The sequence below is a fragment of the Nicotiana sylvestris genome, chromosome 3 (genome assembly GCF_000393655.2).
Source record: "Nicotiana sylvestris chromosome 3, ASM39365v2, whole genome shotgun sequence".
NCBI lineage: Eukaryota > Viridiplantae > Streptophyta > Magnoliopsida > Solanales > Solanaceae > Nicotiana > Nicotiana sylvestris.
In genome coordinates, this window is record NC_091059.1 from 189401181 (window position 1) to 189425263 (window position 24083).

At 38.0% G+C, this 24083-nt stretch overlaps 1 protein-coding gene across 5 annotated transcripts; it reads right to left on the reverse strand.

Moving 5' to 3' along the window:
- Nucleotides 1–7186: 7186 nt before the first annotated feature.
- On the reverse strand, nucleotides 7187–12230 carry LOC104239808 (uncharacterized). Of its 5 annotated transcripts, none has more exons than XR_011406288.1 (3): nucleotides 12040–12230; nucleotides 8766–10706; nucleotides 7187–7638 (listed from the first exon to the last, which is right to left on the reverse strand). XR_011406288.1 is itself a non-coding variant. In XM_009794527.2 (3 exons), exons 1-3 carry the CDS (start codon nucleotides 10623–10625, stop codon nucleotides 7618–7620), a joined length of 630 nt encoding a protein of 209 aa, XP_009792829.1. In that variant the 5' UTR covers nucleotides 10626–12230; the 3' UTR covers nucleotides 7187–7617. The 5 variants fall into 5 exon arrangements, 1 of the variants encoding a protein (XP_009792829.1); XR_011406287.1 differs by having other exon boundaries at nucleotides 8766–9219; nucleotides 10495–12230; XR_011406289.1 differs by having other exon boundaries at nucleotides 8766–9520; nucleotides 10495–12230.
- Nucleotides 12231–24083: the final 11853 nt, after the last annotated feature.

Here is a 24083-nt window from a genome sequence, read left to right on the forward strand (position 1 = left end):
ATCTTTGCCATCACCCCATTTCTTTTCATCAAAGCATGACAATAAAGCTTCCTTTTTAACCAGCTTTGAACTGCCAAAGTATGTCTGAACAATGCGGTTGGGCACCTCTGTGTTGAACTTAAATTCACGTGGATCACCAACACATTTGAGACCAGTGACGAGGGCAAACTCCCTGATTGAGAAGAAAATTGTTGTACCATTTAGGTGTATTGAAAATACATCATCAGTACTTCCCTCTAACTGCTTAACCATGAAGCACCTGAAGAGCTGATGATGTACCTCACACTGATCCATATTAAGGAGACTTCCAAAATAAGTAGAACTTAATAGTTTATATTGTTCTAGAGTAAGCTTTTCTTTGAGATCAGATACTATGTTTGTGTTTGTATATGAACAAATATGCGGTGATAATCTTGGTGAGTGTTTCATAAACAGTTTATTTTCCTGCATACAAACAAGAATTTAAAAAAGGTTTCATATTCATCTTCAATACATTAACTTATTGAGTATTATGAATACATATAAATACAACAAGGTACAGTTAAATATTGAAATACACATTAATACCATTTAGTACAAAAATATGAATATATATATATATATACAACATGCAAGGAAAACTGTAATAAGTACTGAAATACATAGAATGTAAATTTGAATACATTTAAATACAACATATAATATTCAAGTAAGCACAACTCAGTTATTGACAGTGTGAATGTGCAAATGAGTTCTGGATTGTTTTAATACTTATGAATACAACTAGATACATACAAATACAACATCATACATATAAAATCACGTGAATAATTATGAATACATACAAGTTTCTTTGAATGCATATTAATACAATAACAATTACCTTTTCGTGTCGTGTATCTGATGTTTTTTTGCATCAACTTCCTTAACCTTGACACATGAAGAATCATTCATAGGTTTTTTCCTCTTTTTTGCAACTGGATTTTTTGTTTCTTTTGAAGATTTCTCAACTTGGACTTATTTCGATTTGTCATTGTGTAATTTAGTTCTTCTCTCTGAAGCTGTAGTTGTTGATACACCTGCAAAATCCGACTCCGCTTGAGTTATTTACAACAAAAAAGAGGGCCCATCAAAATTGAAAATTTTGGTGGGTATACCTCTGGTTATCATCTTGTGTGGCGTTGAATCCGACATTGGAGAGAAAAACAAAAACTTCCTGGTAAGTAAACAATAACAATGGTTATTGTTTCAGAAACAAACTAAAATCTGTATCAAAATCAGAGAAACTAAATAATTGTATCAAAATCGAAGAATCTAAATACTTGCCCCAAGAACTTGTTGTGAGGAATAAAACAGTGATTTTAGAGAGAAAAGAAATGGGGAGTGATACTGGCGGAAACCTAGTGAATTTGGGTGGGAGAATAAGTATGAATCGTGGGTTTGTGGGAGAAGAGAGTAAAGTGTATGCAAAAAGAGAGAGAGAGAACGTGGTTAGTAAGATTTACGATGATTATGTGAGAGAAAAGACTAAAAAGGAGAAAGAAAAATATTATTTAGCATATATGGTGCCTTAAATGTAGGATGTAACTATAATTAGATATTTTGCTATAAAGGATAAAAAGTATCTATAGGATGTAATATTTTAAAATGGTATTTATTTAAAATAAATAGGGTACTAAGCTTTTCTATAGGGTGTAAAATTTCCTTTAAAAAATCGCTTCTAAGTGTATTTTTGTCAAGAGTGCTTCTCAAAAAAGTGCTTTTGGAGAGAAGGTATTTTTTTCTACTTCTCCAAAACTGCTTCTGCTTCTCCTCAAAAGCACTTTTTTTTTTCCTTCCAAAAGTTTGGCCAAACACTTCAATTTTTAGCCAAAAGTGCTTTTGGCAAAAGAAAAAACACTTTTGGCCAAAAAGAAGCTTTGTCAAACAGGATATAAGTGGCCTTAACAACTCCCACCAAGCAGGTCCTGAAAGCTGGAGAATATTTAATAAAAATCTGAAATACTAAAACAAATGACTGACACCACCACGGCTTATAATCTAGTGTAAAGGTGGAAAATGGTTAAAAGAAAATAGTTATCCACCCATATTATCCATCAAAAATAGGTTGGATAATGAACCATTTAAAAATGGGTCGAATATGAATAAAGAACTTTATTATCCACTTAGAAAATGGATAATCAATGGATAACTAATGTATTTAACTTTTACATTTGTAAAGCCTCAAAATGGAGTTCTTCAAGTTTGGAAGACTAAGAATTCTCTCGTAAGTGATCATATTTAAGAAGCCGTGGATAATATGGATATCCATATTATCCACCGGATAAACCCATTTTTATCCGTCTCAAATACGGGTCGGGTTGGATAATTTATCTGTTTTTTAAAATTACCCGTTTTGACATGCTAATATCCGACCTGACCCGTCCGTTTGCCACCCCTGCTCTAGTGTTATCAGTAAGAGTACCAAAAAATAATGGTAGAGTTCAATTTTCATAGTTTCCCATCCTTTTCTGTGATCCAGTGGCGGAGGCAGAATTTTCGCCTAAGGGGGTTCAAAAAAAAGTTAAAAAATTAAAAGAAAATGTAGCCAATAGGGATTGAACAACATCCTTTCCCCCTTGACCACAAAGCTATACCTTTGGAATGTATCAATGGGATTCAAAATATATAATTTGAATTTTGCCTTATATGTACAATGTAATTTTCCGACGAAGGGAATTCGGATGAACCCATTCTACCCTCCTAAATCCGCCCCTGCTATAATCCTTTGATATAAAAAAAGGCAGCCCGGTGCACTAAGCTCTCGCTATGCGCGGGGTCCGGACAAGTCCACAAGTGGTCTATTTTATGCAGCCTTAACCTGCATTTCTACAAGGGAAATTTTCGCTCCTATACCACATAGGAAACTATATTACCAAATATGTTCATAGTTTGCATATTACCCGCCATGCTAATAGTATTTATACAAAATATAGATAATTCATTAAATAAGATATCATTGTAGTTGTAGGCTTCTTTATTTAGGCGCGCTAATATTGGAGAATTAAATATTCTTCCAGATATATCACAACGCAAATCACGCATAATATTATCGACTGTTTCGATTCAAAATTTAGCGACTCTGTTTTTGCAATACACTGTGTTTCAATATTTTTTTCTGATTTCACAAATCAAAAACGACTAAATCTTCTACAATTCTTTTGCAACAAACGCAATTATGTCCAAAATCCCAATTATGATACAACTGAATGGGAATTGAGATAGCTATGAGAGATTTAGAGAATTTCAAGTCGATGGCATTGTAGTTGATGAGGATGCGAGTTATAGTCTATTGATTTCTATAATAGCACAACAATTAATGATCGATATATCCGAAAAAATTATAGAAATCGAATATAAAGCAAAGGAAAAGAGAGCAGCAATTCCACCATTGACAGCCATTAAAAAGCTTTGAAGCTTTGAATTCGAATTTGGGTTTTCAAAAATCATTATTTGTTTGGATTGGGTGTTGTTGAAAATAATTGGGAATATGGTTTGGAGTTAATATCTCAATTTTGAGGGGTTTTGGTGAAGATTAGACTTGGTTTTGGCTGAATTTCAGATTGAAACTCGAAGAAGAAGAAGAAGACATGACATACATTATATTGCAGAAATTGTAGAAAAATTGTAAACTGTTGTTTATTTATTTCTTTTTTATTCATTTAACTATTCTATGAAAGTTGAACAACATTGTATAAAAATTGTATTTAAGTGGTATTATATTGTAATTGTGTATACATGGAGACGAAAAAGGAAAGCAAAAATTTAGGATCATATCTGCTATGTATAACTGTTCGCGATTTCAATATGGAATTGCGTATCACCAATGAGAACACAGTTGTAGGTTTGTGCTGTTACATTTTCTATTAAATTCTGGTTGTATATCAATGTCCTACACTTTATCTACATTTTATCTACAAAATAAACTACATGTCAGAGTAATATATATATATATCAGTATGGATTTTCACAATATCTACAAAATTTCTACATTTATTCTACAATAAAACTACATATCATTTGAAAAAATAATATGAAATACAGAATTTCAATGTTTCTACAAATTATATACAAAATTTCTACAAACTGTTCATAATAGAATTTATCTTTATTTTCATGCAGGTTCGTCTGGAACACTAAAGTTACTTGATATGCCAACATCTCCCGTTATAGAGGACTATGAAAGTATAATAATAACAGATAGTACACCAAGTTTTATTGAAGTAGGACAAGTATACCAAGACAAGCAAATTTCATACAACTAATTATACATAGTAAAAATAAATTTCATACAACTAATTATATATTATACAACTTATCTATAATTTTCTACAACTTTCACACATTATTTCCACCCAGTTAAATACAACTACAATAACATACAACTTAAACACAAATTTTATACAAATTTTATACAATATGTCTTTTGTATATTTTGTAACTAATTTATACATAGTAAAAACAAATTTCATACACTAATTATATATTATACAACTTATCTATAAATTATCTACAATTTGTGTACATTATTTCTACTCAGTTATATACAACTATAATATAATACCACTTAAATATAATTTTTATACAATGTTGTTCAACTTTCATACAATAGTTAAATGAATAAAAGAAAAATAAATTAACAACAGTCTACAATTTTTCTACAATTTCTGCAATGTAATGTATGTCATGTCTTCTTCTTCTTCTTCTTCTTCGAGTTTCAATCAGAAATTCAGCCAAAACCAAGTCTAATCTTCACCAAAACCCTTCAAAATTGAGGTATAAACTCCAAACCATATTCCCAATTATTTTCAACAACACCCAATCCAAACAAATAATGATTTTTGAAAATCCAAATTCGAATTCAAAGCTTCAAAGCTTTTTAATGGCTGTCAATGGTGGAATTGCTGCTCTCTTTTCCTTTGCTTTATATTACTGAAATTTGGGATTGAGAGATAGAGAGAGACGTAGAGAGAATTCTCAATTCTTTGCAACAACATCCAATCCAAACAAACAAATGCCTTTTGAAAACCCAAATTCAAATTCAAAGCTTTTTAATGGTTGTCAATGGTGGAGGGGCTACAGATTTTTGCTGGTTTTAGAAGAGGAAATCGTGGGTGATTGAAGAGGAAATCGTGGGGTGTGGTTTGATACGTGAGTGAGGTGGTGGGATTTGGAGAGAGAAACTTGGGAGAGTGGGAATATACGGTTGAGTAAAATTAGGAGACTAATTAATACCATTAAAATCCTAAAATGGTACATAAATGGTAATTAGGTATATAGAAGGTAATTATATTAAAAGTTAAGCATAGAGGGTAATATAGTTTATTATATGACATATGAATATAAAAAAAAAAAATCTACAAAAGGCTATTTCCATGGCTCGAGTCCGTATCTCCTAGTCAAATGACAACAATTTTAGTGTCACAAAAAAATATATTTGTAATAGAGTAGTATTTAGCACCTACATAAAGTATTGGATCAGACTATGCTCAAAGTGACCAGGAAAAGAAGAGGGCTTTCAATTCAAGTTTAATAAAAGGAAAAGACCGAAGATGGAATTCTGGATTGTTTCATACTCCTCCAAACTGTCAAAGTGTTTTTCTTTATTTTTTTTAAAGTAGAAAAAAGTAATAAAAATAAAGTTTGGCGATCCCAAGGTGCTTACCTGCACGCTTGCACTAAAAACAATGAAACAAAAAAGCAGAAGCAGTAACGGGAAAATCATGGGAGAAATTCAGAAATAGTTCAGATTTACAACCGGCCGTTCAAAAATAGCTCAGTTTCAAAAGTAATCGAAATTTAATCACTTTTATGTAAAGATAAATCTAAGCGAAAACATTGTTCAAAACCCGAAAAATACGTCAGTATATTATACTGGAGTTCCAGAATAAGTATGCTGGAACGCCAATATAGTATGATGGAGTTCCAGCATAAGTACACTAGAACTCCAACATAATATACTGGAGTTTCAGCAAGTATAATTGTCCAGTATAACATACTGGAGTTTGTAGCACCGGTGCTCCAGTCTCCAGTATATTATACTGGAGTCATCAAAGTATACCGGTCCAGCATAATATGCTGGAGTTCATATACAGGTGCACCGAACTCCAGTATATTATGCTGGACTGATCTCTGTTGCAGCAAAATAGTGGCTATTTTTCATTGACTTCGTAAACGCTGGCTATTTTTGAATGACCAGTCCGAAAACTGACTATACCGTGCTATTTTTACAAAATCATAGAGGTTTAGATCTGAACCTTGAAGTGAAAGCCCATCAGCTTCTCTATCAAGCAAAGAGCAAAGGCAAAAAGGGGCAAACCAAAGCTAAAGTGAGATCAATGGGGGACTTTTATTCTAGCTATTCATACGCACCAGTTTCTTTAACAATTATAAACAAAGTAGAGCAGACCGGTGTACTAAGCTCCCGCTATGCGCAGGGTCCGGAGAAGAGTCGGACCATAAGAGTCTATCGTACGCAGCCTTACACTACATTTTTGCAAGAGGTTGTTTCCACATCTCGAACCCATGACCTCCTGGTCACATGACAACAACTTTACCAGAAGTAGAACATCTTTAAAAAGCATCTGAAATGATGATGGAAACAGCAAAAGCTTAGTAGCCTTCTTTCCTTCAGCACCGTGGACGGAGCTAGGGGCGAAAAGATCTTTGAAAAATTATATTATGTATATATGATAAAAAAAAATTCTAAAGTATGTATATGAGACACTGAATTCCTTGGCTTCTCTTAGTTAAAATCCTGCATCCGCCATTATGCACTATTATTCTCCTTTTCTAACATGAATAATCCATTGGCCACCTTTTCCTCTTTTTTCAGTTTCCCTCTTTATGCACTATTATTCTCCTTTTCTAACATGAATAATCCATTGGCCACCTTTTCCTCTTTTTTCAGTTTCCCTCTTTCCTTCTCCCTCTTGTTTAACGGATTCTCTACTATCTATTGCCCCAATTACTAACCTCAGAATCGACAGATAATTATAGTTAACTGCTCTTGAAATAGCATTAGCCCTTCAAACTCAAAGAACTTGATTAAACAATCTGTAAAACTTAACTATGCCAGCACCTCCCACCACCTACTACAAATCCACGAGAAAAACAAAAATTAAACAACAAAACTAGCTCCTTGTCACAAAACAAAACCAAAAAGAAGAAGATGGAAGGACTGATTCTCATACCACAAATTGATGAAAGCTCTATAGCTAAAAGGTTAATCAAAAAGGGGGTTCATTAACTGTGATTTATAGTTCATCTATTATTTCAGAAACTGCCATTCCAATTCTGGTGACACAACTGAGGTTGCTGATAAGTGATAAGCACCATCTTGAGCTCCTGCGTTACTGCTGCCACACTAACTCCAATGTTGCCTTCCATGGCACTGCCCCAATGATGAGGATTTGCCATTGTGGCAGGCCGTGGAGGATGATACAAGCCTTGAAATTGCATATGGGATGATTCTGCGGCAGCTGGAGCGGCATTGAAAGAACCATGACCAGTGTGGAACGGCAGATAGGCAACATGAGGCGATTGTCCAGGCATGTTTTCGTATTGAACCTGAGTCCAAACTACAATGCTGTCTTTGATTCATCCACATCTCAGGTGTTTCTGCCAGTCAAACAGGTTTCAAGGAGCAAATCAGTTCCCAACTATTTTCAGTCCCCAAACCAAGAACATTCCTAATAATTCGCAACTTGTAAACAATATTAACCTACAGATCAAAACAGCGATTGACACATCTGACCCCAAATACTACGAGTCTACGATAACAAAAGTAGGAAGATGTTCGGATCTACATTTTCGTTCAATATTTCTTGCACGTCTGCATCAGATTAAATTACAAGCAGCGACATTGCCTTTAGATTTCAGAAGATTGACAACTCACACCATCTCACAACTTTGAACTCGAGGAAATTCATCAGTGTAGGCCAAGGTCTACGACTCAAGCCAGCAGCTGCATTTCAATCGGTTCTTGCTGAAGTGGGGCTCCATCCATTTCTCTATCAATCAGTATTTTTAAAAGCAACACGAAAGCAGAGTACACACAAAATGGACCAAATATACATAATACCTAACATACATGAAGTTAGCACCTAAAATATCAAAGCGCAATTCAAATTACTAATTTCAGCATGCAGTACACTACAACAATAATATTAACCCAATAACTCAAATTGGACATAATAGCAACTTCAGAAGCAATATTGATATTCCATCTTCAATTAATCAAGAAGGAGAAAAAGGAAGTATCAAAAAAAAAAGAAGCACAAGTAGTATAAGATGATGTGTTACAAATGGTAGAGAATTTGCATACTCAGAGTAGAAAAAAAGTCATTGTTTGAAGAACAAAAGAAGAGAAACAGAAGAAGTAGAAGAAGATGAGTTAAAACTGCTCAAGAAGAATAAGAAGATAAGGACAAAAAGAATGCTCAAGTGTACATGGAGAGGAGTCCTAGTTGCGCAAGTTGAAAACGCTTTTCCCTTCTCTCCTTTTTGTCACTTAATTTTTCAAGTTTTAAAGTGGAGATTCGAAAATTTGATCGCTTTGTGTTGGGACTACTTTGCGCATCACGATCTACAGCAGGTTATATGCCCTCACTTCGCATTGTACTGACACTTTAAGCGACAGGGCAATGGTTTCTCGATAGTGTGGTAATATTGTGTTGTATACAACTTATGACATGAAAGAAAAGCTGATTCTCGATAGTTAAAGTGAAAGGAACAAAGATACTCACCTGCGGATTAGGAACATAAAGATTATTATCCTTGTACTTTAACCGGGATGAGTCTTCAACCCCTGTCGTACTGCCAATTACACCAGAAGTGTTAACGGCATAGCCAGTCAGACTAGTAAAAGTCCCTAAACCTGAAGTACTTCCTGTTGGGACAGGCTTGAATTGCTGGATTCCATACTTAAGCCCATTTGTGCTAAGATGGGAGCTACCTCCAGGCATCAGCAAGTAATTGCTTCCAGTGGAGGAATGCGGATAGGTTGGGTTACTAGAATAGCCAGGCATACTCATTGGAGGAACATAGGTGGGGGAGCAAATGACTGTATGGCATAAGATTAGCAAAATGGGAAACATGAACTTGGGGGTGCATCTGTGAAACATGCTGTGGCTGTTGTGCTTGCTGCAACATTGGAATTGACGATGCAGAAATGCTACTTGTGGCATGTGAACTGAGGAGCTGCAGATGGAAAGCATGACATGTAGGTCATAGAAAACACTAGAATAGATGTGGAGTTACAATATCAAATGTGATAAAACCCAAGTTATAAAAAATTGCAGGTACATATCCTTATCTGAGCATACAAGTACAATCATAACTACAAGTGTTGCGGGGAGGGTCATCATGATTGCTTTACAGTTAACAAATGGCCACGAGCAGATTCATCAACTGCTGGTCTAAAATATTTTGTCCAGTTTGAGGATCATAGGTCGCTTACATCCCATCCAGTAATAATAAGTGCAGAACAAGTAAATAGGAGCTGGAAGAGAAAAGTTAGATTTGTAACATGACCAAAAAAGAACATAAACCAAACTGAAGAACATGAACTCACTAACAATCTAGGTAAATCAGGAGCATCTTGTTTCTGTTGTGATTTGGAGGGAGTATAAGATGAGCTGTTATCTCGAACCTACCCTACAACTTAGTAATTTTCAAAATTCTAAGCAGTTGATGACTCTTTTTATCTGTCATTGATGATCTAAAGTTCCAACAGATCCAGGATATCAGCCCCTGAATTTCGAACATTATAGCTAGCTATATCAACTGATCGCTATCAACATGTTCATCACTCAAAGGCCTTAGTAACCAAAACTGACAAGCTGGCACTGTAATAAAATCATTTCGAGTATAGTCAAAATTCGGGTTAGGAAAAAAAGAGAAAATGAAAGAAGCAGCTATATATTTACAGTTCGCCATCTAAGCACAACTAGAAATGTTGAACAGAGAAGCATCAAAGTACTAGGAAATTCTATTAACAGTATAGATACTTCATTGCCTTCTCCAGTTCTCCTTTTTTTTTTTTCCGCCCCGTCAGACAGCTGAGAAGACGACAAACATTCAAAGGAAAAAATAGGGAGAAAGTGATACCCGTCTACACAGATTTCATCTACCGACAACAAAGACTCAATTTTATAGACTTGCAAAGGCTGGTGGAACATTTTTCTGTTAACTTAGAGTCTCAAACACTTATCCTAGGGACTACCAATAATACGACAGAATTCTATAATCAGAATTCAGAAGTCACATTGCTGTCAATAAGTTGTGCCTTACCCTAACCCATCTACAATTGTATATCAAATCCCGAATATTAAAGGAGTAACTGTGGCGTTCTATATTCAAGCACCCTGAAAGTTCTTAACGGCATACAAATAATTCCACGAGTGAAAAAAATTATCATGAGAAAGTGACGCATAGGACAGTCCAACATACCATATGAAGTAGGAGATAACAAACCTTGGTGGGTCAGTGTGTGATACTTGGCCCAAATCCTTCGAAGATATTAAATCAGCATAGCAAACTGTCAAACTCCGGTCAGTGCCCAAAAAACACAGCTTCTGAAGGTGTTCCAATAGCCCCAGGAACATTGACAATTGAGTTCTGGTTCATCTTAGGCTTCCGTTGAACAGCTATATGAACAATTACTTGCACTTTGCACATAAGTGAATCTAGCATTTGGACCATTTGGTCATATTTGTTATTTGTAAATACTGAAACAGATACTGTGGAGATGCAACTTACGAAATGCATTCTAAAAATGCAACTGACAAATCGTATTCTAGATGCGATTTCTTTAACAACAGACACCAAAGTACAATATTGTATTCACTTCTTATACCACCTGTGAACACCAGCTGCAAATACATAGAGACATAAAAAAAAACTGCAGATCCACAGTAGCTTCCAATTTCACACTAATCTGTCACTAAATCTGAACAACAGCTTCAGTTTCAGTAATATTACAAGACAGCAGCAAGCAGGAGCTATCATGTCATCCTATGTACATTAAGCTGATCACATTTAGCTATCAAAATATTAACATTAAGCTAATCACAATAAAAAATTCGCTGCCGTGTCATCCAATGTACACCGCAAGGTCGCAGCAGTCAGAGGTGTGATGGATTACATAGTCGCGGTGGATTTGTTGGTTCCTCGGGCTGAGATGCACGACGTTTGTAAACTAGCCTCGTGCCCTCGTCTCTCTCTCTCTCTCTCTCTCTCTCTCTCTCTCTTCCTCGTACGGGAAGTGGTTCCTCGGGTCATCATTCACAAATCCAATAGTCGTAACACACGAAGCTGAATCAATATAAGTCACTGCAATTGGGGTATTATCAAAGAGGAAAGGTCGGGATGTGCAGGGAAACGTGTGCGTTATCATCATCAGCCATTTCCATCTTCCAAATCACCGTAAGCATAGGCGGATCCAGAAATTAAATTCTATGGGTTTAACTTTTAAGGGTTTTAGCATTAAACCCATTATATATGTAAAGTTATGGGTTCATATCTACTATTTTTACAATTTTAATAAATTTTTACACATACATTTTTATTTCGCGTCGAAAGTTATGAGTTCAATTGTACCCGGTAGTAATACACTACATCCACCCCAGGCTGTAAGCACTAATATCCAAAACAAAGTAAATGCAAGAAATCACATGAATTATCACATAAGTAAAAATTCTACGAAAAGCTAGGACTTAGTGTCAAACTATGATAAACAAGCTAGTCATGTAAGTCACTTATTTAACTTCACTGCCACCAGTTCTACCATTTCTTCCATTATACAAAGGCAACTGCGACAACTGTGAGCATTTGAAACATTAAAGTGGAACCTAGGGAAGAGAAGCATATGACAATATAGAAATGCATCTAGGAACCCAAAAGGAAAAGCAGAAAATGAACCGGAAACAGAAGAAAAGATAGAAGAATACAAGTACGTACTATAAATCATGCTCACAACTCAAAGCTGGAAATAATATCAATAGATTGTTAATGAATTACCTAAAATCAAATGATTTTGGAGGGGAATCAGGGGAGGGCGATTTCACTCCTACGGATTTTTCTGAAAGGAAAACGCATCACGAAGCCGCAGAAGGAATTTTATCTTTGCTAAAAAACAATCAAAATGAGCCGGCATTACATCTTTCACCGTCACGGAAAGGTAAAATACAAAAATGTGTTCACGACTTAAAGAATCGTATTTGATCATTACGACTTATAAACCGCGTTTGCTGATTGGACTTATAATCAATTGAAATACTCAAATTCCATGGTTTAAGTTGCATTATTCAAAGGGATTGTTGCATTGTTCAAAGGGATTGTTGCATAAATAGTCACGTAGATTCAATGTTTGTTTTTTAGTTAGTATACATAGATTATATATAAATTATACACAATTATATATATATATATATATATATTATACATCAGCCGACTATTTTTAATTTAAAAGATTAGGTGAGCGGATATTTGAGTTAATTCTTCTTATTCAAATGTTTTTCTAAGTCGTATTCTCAAATCCAATCTATAAGTCACATCTACCAAGGGGATATTGCATATAGACACAAAAACGACAGAATGCGACTTATAAGTAATGAGACTTATAAATGCATTTGCTAATTGCGCTATGCCTATAACCAATCCAAAAGTGCTAGTTTAAACTTTAAAGACTCTACTGCAAGATTTTCCCACATATATTGGTGGTTCAATAGGTTTAAGACCGTAATTAATATTTAATTAATGAGCAAATCTCATCCATCCAATCGGTTACTTGATGGACGTACCGGATTAAGTGAGAATCTGTATAAATTGGTCTTCTCCCCGCCCAAGGGTTACCATATTTGCTATTCTCTCTTCCATCACTAAAGTTGGCGGTAATGAAAGTTAGGACAAACTTTTTTGTAACGATTATATGTAAGATTATCATGTTTAAGATTCTGGTATGAATTAAGTTTATGTTGACATGTGATATCATGAGCATGAAATTTGAACTGATAATCTTCGCGTATGAAAGCCAAGATGACTTAAGCTTCGACCTGATAACATCTTTATTTGAATATGATTACAGCGGTAATCTAATGTTACGTTCTGGAGGCTTAGATTTGTCTCGTAAATGTCGTTTTGGATTATGCCAAAGTAGGAGACAATATTATGTTATTGTGTTTAAAGCATCTACATTAAAATAATTTTATAATTGAATCATGTGCAATTGAAACAAAGCAATGTTTAGGAATTAAGGGATTTTGGTGATAAAGCCATAGTGATGGCGTTCTTAGAAAGTTAATGCCGACGGCCTTTACTGTCTAATATTTTTGGCTATATCTGTTTGATGCTCTCTTAGGGTTCCTAATTTTATGGTTTAATTTTTAAAATAAATAAATAACTATATTATCTACTTGAGCCGGAACATGCCAAATATGGAGATTAGGCTAATTACTTTTGTATGTGAACCGCCTAAGGTCTTTGGACTCAAGAAGATGATGCAGTCTAATTCCTAAATATATAGGACCACTAATTTACAGATTTTGCATATGTTGCAGTAACAGTATATAAACCCCACATATTGATTGTGATTTGGTTCTTATAATATGAAACAATTAATGCATGTGCTTCAGTTATATAGTTTGTTAGTCATCAAAGTGATCAAACTAGAATGTTTAAAATATTCACATACATAAAATTTTGTGATGTTTATTTTATGTGTGCATTTATGTTTATATAGTTTGTTAGTCACCAAAGTGGCCAAACTAGTATGTTCATGAAAAAATTGCATACATAAAATTGTACTTTATCCATGAAATTAATGAAGTGACAATAATTAAAAAATTAGAGGATATATTAATTTTCACTATTGCTACAACTTAAGGATTTACTCAAAGGTGAATCAACTATTCTATGAATAGTGAATATGATGAGGTAAAATTAATATTCTTTAGTAAGATATATATTGTCTGTCCAAAGATGGCATATATATTTTGTTCGAAATATCTAATTACCTATTAAAGACTAAATGACATTTAAATTATGATAGTATGCTGTAGTATCTATCCAAAGGAGAATTGCGATATGCTTTAACTGTTTTGCTGAATCCATATTGATTTGTGAGCATGTATTATCTATTTTGCAGCTATTCCTCTTCATTCGCATGCTTCGTCTGTTACTATGTTCAATGGATTGAACTTCTCTGAATAGCATGAACAAGTCCAGTTCCACTTAGGTATGATGGATCTTGACTTGGCTCTGCTGAATGATAAGCCCGCTGCCATTACTGATTCGAGTAGTGCGGATGAGAAATCTTTCCATAAAGCATGAGAACGCTCTAACATGTTGAGCCTTATGTTTATGCGAATGAGTATTGCCAACAACATTAAGAGTAATATTCCACAAACAGAAAGTGCTAGAGAATACCAGAAGTTTGTGGAAGAACATTTTCATTCCGCAGATAAGTCTCTCGCTAGTACACTAATGGCTGAACTCACGACCATGAAGTTTGATGAGTCACATATTATGCAAAATCATATCATCGAGATGACTAATATTGCAGCAAGACTTCAGACCTTGGGGATGAAAGTTGACGACTCCTTCTTGGTTCAGTTTATTCTAAACTTGTTGCCTCCTAAGTATGGACCTTTTCAAATTAATCATAACACTATTAAGGAAAGTGAAATATTAGTGAATTATCCAGTATGCTTACTCAGAAGGAGTCAAGACTTAAGAAACAAGGGAGTCATTGAATTAACCACACGGGTCAAGGAGCTTGTAAAAGATTAAAGTGAATGACAATAAGTTCAAGAAGAAGAAAGCACCTGCTAAAGCTCCGCAGGATGCTAACAAGGAACATAAGGCAGATATGTGCCGTTTCTGTAACAAGGAAGGACACCATCAGAAAGATTGACTGAAACGTAAAGTTTGGTTCAAAAAGAAAGGTACAGTTAGTGCTTTTGTATGTTTCGAATCAACTTTAATAGAAATTCCTAATAATACTTGGTGGCTTGATTATGGTGCAACTACTCATGTATTTACTATGTTGTAGGGATTCCTTACGATCCAAACTACAAATCCAAATAAGGATTTCTTGTTCATGGGAAATCGTATGAAGGCTCCAATTGAAGGCATAATGACTTATCGTTCGATCATAAAGACTGGATGTCGCCTTGATCTATTACATACTCTTTATGTACCTTCAGTTTCTAGGAATTTGATTTCTCTTTCAAGACTTGATATTTCTGGATTTGATTTAAAGTTTGGAAATGGATGTTTTAATTTATATAAGAATGTTATTTTTTAAGGTTCTGGTATTCTTAGTGATGGTTTATATAAATTGAAACTCATTTTTCGTCTGAATCCCTTCTTACTGTTCAACATAATGTTGGAATTAAACGTAGTTCACTAGATGAAAGTTCTGCTTACTTATGGCATAGACGTTTGGGTCATATATCCAAAGAAAGGTTATACAGATTAGTAAAAAATGAGATTTTTTTCGAATCTAAATTTTACTCATCTTAATATATATTTGGATTGCATTAAGGGAAAGCAAACCAAGCATAGTAAGAAAGGTGCCACAACAAGCATACAGCTTCTTGAAATTATACACAGATATTTGCGGACCCTTTGGTGTTCCATTTTTTGTGAAAAAATATTTTATCACTTTTATCGAAGACTTTTCATGTTATGGATACATCTATTTGCTGAAAGAAAACTCTCAAGCAACAGATGCTCTCAAAGTGTTTGTTAATGAAGTTGAAAGGCAATTAGATATAAAAGTAAAAATCCTTAGGTCAGATAGAAGTGGTGAATATTATGGAAAATATAATGAATCAAGACAATGTCCATGTCCATGTCCATTTGCAAAGTTCCTCGAGGAACATGGCATATACGCACAGTTGTGACAACCCCGGTTTTCCCTCCATGAACCATCGTGACGGCACCTAGTCTTTACAACTAGGTAAGCCTAATTTGCGGAAGAAAAACCAAAATTTTGTGGAAGTAAACAATTTAAAACAGAAATAAAGCAGTAACAATGTTTAAATGTGTCGCTCGGCATACACCATACTTAACTCTCAATACCAAAATGTAAATCCAAGACCCGGAAACCCACGAATCATAAGCTAAGATCAATACTACATGGCTCTAACTCCGGAATGTCTAATAAGAACAGAAAAATACAGAAGGGCTAAAATACTAAAAGCAGGAATAGAAAGGGACTTCTCGGTCTGCAGACGCGGCAGATGTACCTCGAAGTCTCTAGAGCAGTCGCCTCCTCAATGATGATAAGCCTGAGTAGCAGTATCTGGATCTGCGCATGAAAAACATGCGCAGAAGGGGCATGAGTACACCACAGCGGTACTCAGTAAGTGCCAAGCCTAACCTCGGTTGGGTAGTGACGAGGAAGGTCAGGGCCCTACTGAGGTTAAATAAAATATAAAGATGACAGGATAAGATAAGTAGTGCAATTGAGAATCTACAGTAAGAATCTATATAGGATAATAAGAGTACAATAACGGAAACAAAGATGAAGGCAAACCACAAGGAAGTAACCGGGGATCTCTTTATCCCGAGGCTCTCTTAGTACCCTCAATATATGCCAGGGATCTCTTGGTATCCCGAGGATCTCTCGGTATCCTCAATATATGCTAGGGATCTCTTGGTATCCCGAAGATCTCTCGGTATCCTCAATATATGCTAGGGATCTCTTGGTATCCCGAGGATCTATCGGTATCCTCAATGTATGATAGGGATCTCTTAATATCCTGAGGATTTCTTGGTATCCTCAATGTATGATAGGGATCTCTTGGTACTCCGAGGATATCTTGGTGTCCTCCATGTAAGATAGGGATCTCTTGGTATCGTCAATATACGTGCTGGGGATCTTTCGGTATCTCGCACTTCAGCTCAAATCGTAAATGTGTACATGGGATCTCCCAGGATGCCGTCCCGTAGTCCCAAAGTAAAACACACAACAATGGCACAAGGAGTACTCAAATAAACTCAACTTCATAACGAGGTAACACAGACAATTCTAACCTAGCATGATTCACGTAATACAAATAAGGCATTTAAAGCAATTAAGTCAATTAGACATGTTCTCTAACTAACAGCAGATTAGAAGTGCAAGTTGAATAAATAGAAAGGGAAAACACAATTAAAGTTACTTAATGAAAACCGGATTTTCAACAATTAGCACAAGTACGCACTTGCTACCTCATATACAAGGCATTTCAATTATCACAATATCAATCCTAAGGGGAAAGTCCTCCACACAAGGTTAGACAAGTCACTTACCTCGAACCAGCTCAAAATCAATCCGAAACCACGCTCTTGCCACGAGTACTCGACTCCAAATGGCTCAAATCTATTCAATTCAATTTCATAATGTAAATAACACTTCAAGTAACTGATTCTACAATTAAATTCTAAGCTAATACATGAAATTATGTAAAATAACCAAAATGCCCCTCGGACCCACGTATCGGAATCAGGTAAAATTCACATTTCCAGAATCCTCACACCCTCACGAGTCTGACCATATTAAAATTATCTCAATCCAATATCAAATACCCAATCAAAACTCAAATTCTTGACCTAAGAACTTTTCCCCAATTTTCATACAAATTCCCGAAATTAAAGGATGAATTCATGTTTATATTAATGGGTTACAAGAAAAAAGGAGTTAGGAATTATTACCCAATCGATAGTTCTGAAAATCCCTCAAAATCTCGCTCAAATCCGAGCTCCCAAGCTTAAGTTTTCTCAAAAATGGCTAAACCCTCGTTTTGAAATTTTTATATTTTGCCTAGTTGTTTCCGCATCTGCGGTCCACTAACCGCATATGCGGTTCCGCATTTGCGGACAAAAGGTCGCACCTGCAATTTTCACTTAGAGGTCTAACTCCGCACCTACGATTCCCTTTTCGCAGATGCGGTACCGCTTCTGCGGTATTACTTCCACATCTGCGGAACCTGTAGCTCCTTCCCAGCTCCGATTCTGCGATGGCTCCACAGCATCTACGGCTCCTGCTGGACTTCCCCGCTTCTACGGTTGAAATGCCGCTTCTGCGGCTCCGCACCTGTGGGACCCAAACCACAAGTGCGGTTATGACAGATACCAGCAATGCAAGAATCTTCCTAAGTCCAAATTCAACTTCCGTTAAGCACCCGAAACTCACCCGAGAGCCCCGAGACCTCAACCAAACATGCCAACTAATCTCAAAATATCATTCAACTTGTTCAAAACTTTGGAACGCTCAAAACAACACCAAAACACCAATTTAACCTCGGATTCAAGCCTAAGAACTCCAAAACTCTAGAAATACGCTTTCGATAAAAAAGTCTATTAAACCTCGTCCGAATGACTTGAAATTTTGCACACACATCACATTCAACACTACAGAGCTACTCCAACTTTCGGAATTCCATTCCAACCCTCAGACCAAAATCTCACTATCGGACAAAACCTCCAAAAATTCAACTTTTGGCATTTCAAGCCTAAATTAGCTACGGACCTCCAAAACACAATCCGATCACGCTCCTAAACCCGAAATTGCCCAACGGAGCTAACGGAACTATCGAATTTCCATTTCGAGGCCGTCTTCACATTGCTCTGACTACGATCAACTTTCCAATACTTAAGCTCTCATTTAGGGACTAAGTGTCCCAAAACTCTCCGAAACTCAAAACCGAACATTCCGGAAAATCAAAATAGTAGAAATAAACTTGGGAAAAGCAGTTAATAGGGGATTGGGGCGTTAATTCTTAAGACGACCGGCCGGGTCGTCACATCCTCATACACTTAAACATTCGTTCGTCCTCGAACGAGCATAAAGACATACCTGAAGTAGTGAAAAGATGAGCGTAACGGATGCGCATATCCTGCTCGGTCTCCCAGGTCGCCTCCTCGACCGGCTGACCCCGCCATTGAACCTTTACCGATGCAATGTTCTTTGACCTCAGCTTTCTAACCTGCATGTCCAATATTGCCATTGGATCCTCAATATAAGATAGATCCTTGTCCAACTGGACTGAACTGAAATCTAACACGTGTGACGGATCACTGTGATACCTCCAGAGCATCGAAACATGGAATACCGGATGAACTTCGACCAAGGTGGGAGGTAAGACAAGCTCATAAGCAACCTACCCAACATGCCTCAATATCTCAAAAGGGCCAATAAATCTCAGACTAAACTTTCCTTTCTTCCCAAATCTCATAACGCCCTTCATAGGCGAAGCCCGAAGCAGAACCCGCTCTCCAACCATATAGGAAACATCACGAACCTTCCGGTCCGCATAACTCTTCTGTCTAGACTGGGCTGTACGGAGTCTATCCTGAATCACCTTAACCTTCTCTAAAGCATCTTGAACCAAGTTTGTGTCCAATAATATAACCTCGCCTGGCTTAAACCAACCCACCAAGGATCTACACCGCCTAACATATAAAGCCTCGTACGGTGCCATCTGAATGCTGGACTAATAGCTGTTGTTGTAGGCAAACTCCGCCAATGGCAAGAACTGATACCAAGACCCTCCAAACTCAATTACACATGCATGGATCATATCTTCAAGAATCTGAACAGTGCGCTCGGATTGCCCGTCTGTTTAAGGGTGAAATGTTGTACTCAACTCCACCCGAGTACCCAACTCATGCTGAACGACCCTCCAGAATCATGATGTGAACTGGGTACCTCTATCTGAAATGATGGAAACTGGAATACCATGCAGACGAACAATATCCCGAATATAAATCTCTGCTAATCGCTCCGAAGAATAGGTAGTACACATAGGTATGAAGTGTGCGGACTTGGTCAGCCGATCCACAATCACCCAAATGGCATCGAACTTCCTCAAAGTCCGTAGGAGCCCAACTACAAAGTCCATGGTGATCCTCTCCCACTTTCACTCCGGAATCTCTATTTGTTGAAGCAACCCACCCGGTCTCTAGTGTTCATACTTCACCTGCTGACAATTGAGGCACCGAGCTACAAACTCAACTATGTCTTTCTTCATCCGCCTCCACCAATAGTGCTGCCTCAAATCCTGGTACATCTTCGCGGCACCCGGATGGATGGAATACCGCGAACTGTGGGCCTCCTCTAGAATCAACTCCCGAAGCCCATCAACATTGGGTATACAAATTCGACCCTGCATCCTCAATACTCTGTCATCACCAATAGTCACATCTCTGGCATCACCATGTTGAACATTGTCCTTGAGGACAAGCAAATGAGGGTCATCATATTGACGCTCCCTGATACGACCAAATAAGGAAGACCGAAAAACCACGCAAGCTAGAACCCGACTAGGCTCTGAAAGATCCAATCTCATAAACTGGCTGGCTAAGGCCTGAACGTCCATCGCCATAGGCCTCGGCCTGAACGTCCATCGCCATAGGCCTATTCGATGCTGGTAAATATGCCAAGTTCCCTAAACTCTCCGCCCGACGACTCAAGGCATCAACCACTACATTGTCCTTGCCCGGGTGATACAAAATAGTGATATCATAGTCCTTCAACAACTTTAACCACCTCGTCTGGCACAAATTTTGATCCTTTTGCTTGAGCAGGTGCTGCAAGCTCCGATGGTCAGTATAAATCTCATAGGGAGCCCCGTATAAATAATGGCGCCAAATCTTCAGGGTGTGCACAATGGCAGCAAACTCAAGGTCATGAATAGGGTAGTTCTTCTCATGTATCTTCAACTGTCTGGACACGTAGGCAATCACCCTACCATCCTGCATCAACACCGCTCCGAGGCCAATCCTCGAGGCATCACAATAGACCGTATAAGACCCCAAACCTGTAGGCAGTATCAAAATTGGGGTTGTGGTCAAAGCTGTCTTGAGCTTCTCAAAGCTCGCCTCACACTCCTCCGTCCATTGGAATAGAGCACCCTTCTGGGTCAACCTAGTCATAGGGGCTGCAATCGATGAAAACCCCTCCACAAAACGACGGTAACAGCCTGCCAAACTAAGGAAACTGTGGATCTCGGTAGCTAAGGATGGTCTGAGCCAACTCTGCATGGCCTCTATCTTCTTCGGATCCACCTGAATACCCTCACTCGATACCACGTGACCTAAGAATGCCACTGAATCCAACCAAAATTCACATTTCGAGAATTTAGCATGTAACTTCTTCTCTCTCACAGTCTGAAGCATAGTCCTCAGGTGTTGCTCATGATCTTTCCGACTCTGGGAATACACTAGAATGTCATTAATAAAGACAATCACAAACGAATGAAGAAATGTCGGAACACACTGTGCATCAAATGCATAAAGGCTGTTGGGGCATTGATCAGCCCAAATGACATGACAAGGAACTCGTAATGACCATACCGAGTCCTGAAAGCAATCTTCAGGATATCTACCTCCCGAATCTTCAACTGATGGTAACCTGAGCGCAAATCTATCTTAGAAAACACATGTGCGCCCTGAAGCTGGTCAAACAGATCATCAATACGAGGCAAAGGATGGCGGTTCTTCACTGTCACTTTGTTCAACTTGCGATAATCAATACACATATGCATAGAACCATCCTTTTTCTTTACAAACAAGACAGGAGCATCCCAAGGTGATACACTGGGCCGAATAAAACCCTTATCAAGCAATTCCTATAACTACTGATCCTTCAACTCAGGAGGAGTCATACGATACGGAGGAATAGAAATGGGTTGAGTGCCCGACAACAGATCAATGCCAAAATCAATATCTCTATCAGGCGGCATTCCTAGAAGATCAGCTGGAAACACATCGAGAAAATCCCGTACTATTGGGACTAAATCAATTGAAGGGGTATCAATACTAACATCTCTCACATAAGCTAGATACGCGTCACAACCTTTTTCAACCATACACTGAGCTTTAAGAAAAAAAATAACACTATTGGGAGTGTGATCTAAAGTACCCCTCCACTCAACATGCGGTACACCTGGCATAGCCAGCATCACAATTTTGGCGTGACAATCAAGAATAGCATAATGAGGCGACAACCAGTCCATGCCCAAGATAATATCAAAATCTACCATGCTAAGCAACAATAAATCGACTCTGGTCTCAAAACCACTAAGAGCAACCAAACATGACCGATAAACGCGGTCCACAACAAGAGAATCTCCCACAGGAGTAGAAACATAAATAGGGGAACTCAAAGAATCCCGAGATGCACCCAAATACGGAGCAAAATAAGAAGACACATAAGAGTAAGTAGAGCCTGAATCGAATAGAACCGATGAATCTCTGTGGCAAACCAATATAATAGTTGTGATGACAGAATCGGAGGCAATAGCCTTGGTACGGGTAGGAAGGGCATAATATCTGGCCTGGCATTCCCCTCTAGCTGGCTGGGCAGGTGGAGTAGCAACTGGTGCGGTGATCATAGCCTAAGAACTCTACGGAGCGTGTTGTGGTTGAGAAGTCTGTGGAGGTGCACTCCTCCCAAGTCTAGGGCAATCCCTCACCACATGGCGTATGTCACCTCACTCAAAACAAGATCTGGGAGGACGTGGAAGTGGAAACTGTGCAGTAAGGGTACTCTAAGACCCCTGAACACCTGAAACACTGTGTGAAATCTGAGATGCAAACTGAGCTGGATGACCCACAAAACCTCTACCATGTCGTACTCTTCCTCCAAAATAAGGACCAGTGGGTCTCTCCAGTCTACGAGGTCTCCTCACTTCCCTATATTCTCTCTCCTGAACCCACCCGTCTTTTACTCGACGAGAGGTCCTCACCACTTGCTGAACTGGGACCACAGGTTGTGTCTCTATGACACTCGGAACCCAACCAATGAGAACTCACTGCTCTGGAGTGGGGGTGGCAGAAGTCTGGGTCCCTTCCCCAATCTATAAAGTAGTTGGTACAACCTGAATCAACGTCGCCCAAACTAACGTACCAAACATGCTCAGGAACTGTGCTAATATCTCCTGAAGTGCTGGAGCAGTAGTAGCAGTAGGCGCATCCACTGCCTGGGCTCTGGCTGGAACTGCTGGTGGCTCCTCGGTGGCAGCTCGCGGGGGTGCTCTGGCTGCACCGCATGCGCGTCCTCGGCCTCGACCTCTGACGGCTCTTGCAGCGGGCACAGGTGTCTGATCATCTCTGGTAGCACCTCTCCTCACCATCTGTGAGAGAATGGAAGACAGAGGTTTAGGATTTGTGATGTAAAAAATCTTGCACGACAGTGAAATCAAATGAAGTTGAATTTTCCTAACGGTTACATAGCCTCTCGTAGATAAGTACAGACGTCTCCGTACCGATCAGCGAGACTCTAATAAACCAGCTTGTGATCCATGACTCCTATGAACCTAGAGCTCTGATACCAACTTGTCACGACCCTAGTTCACCCTCCGTGAACCATCGTGACGGCACCTAGTCTCTACAACTTGGTAAGCCTAATTTGCAGAAGAAAAACCAAAATTTTGCGGAAGTAAACAATGTAAAACAGAAATAAAGCAGTAACAGTGTTTAAATGTGCCGCCCGGCATACACCATGCTCAACTCTCAATACCAAAACGTAAATCCAAGACCCGGAAACCCACGAATCACAAGCTAAGATCAATACTACATGGCTCTAACTTCGGAATGTCTAATAAGAACAGAAAAATACAGAAGGGCTAAAATACTAAAAGCAGGAATAGAAAGGGACTTCTCGGTCTGCGTACGCGGCAGATGTACCTCGAAGTCTCTAGAGCAGTCGCCTCCTCAAGGATGATACGCCTGAGTAGCGGTACCTGGATTTGTACATGAAAAACATACGTAGAAGGGGAATGAGTACACCACAATGGTACTTAGTAAGTGCCAAGCCTAACCTCGGTTGGGTAGTGACGAGGAAGGTCAGGGCCCTAGTGAGGTTAAATAAAATATAAAGATGACAGGATAAGATAAGCAGTGCAATTGAGAATCTACAGTAAGAATTTATACAGGATAATAAGAGTACAATAACCGAAACAGAGATGAAGGCAAACCATAAGGAAGTAACCCGAGATCTCTCAGTATCCCTAGGATCTCTTAGTACCCTCAATATATGCCAGGGATCTCTTGGTATCCCGAGAATCTCTCAG

What these genes read in the sequence shown, in the direction of transcription:
- LOC104239808 (XM_009794527.2), bottom strand. Translation starts at nt 10,625, where the DNA reads ATGTTCCTGGGGCTATTGGAACACCTTCAGAAGCTGTGTTTTTTGGGC. An exon ending in GTTATCTCCTACTTCATATG is followed by an intron (nt 9,220 to 10,470) that starts GTATGTTGGACT and finishes TTCCATCTGCAG; the next exon opens with CTCCTCAGTTCACATGCCAC. An exon ending in TTTATGTTCCTAATCCGCAG is followed by an intron (nt 7,639 to 8,765) that starts GTGAGTATCTTT and finishes TTTGACTGGCAG; the next exon opens with AAACACCTGAGATGTGGATG.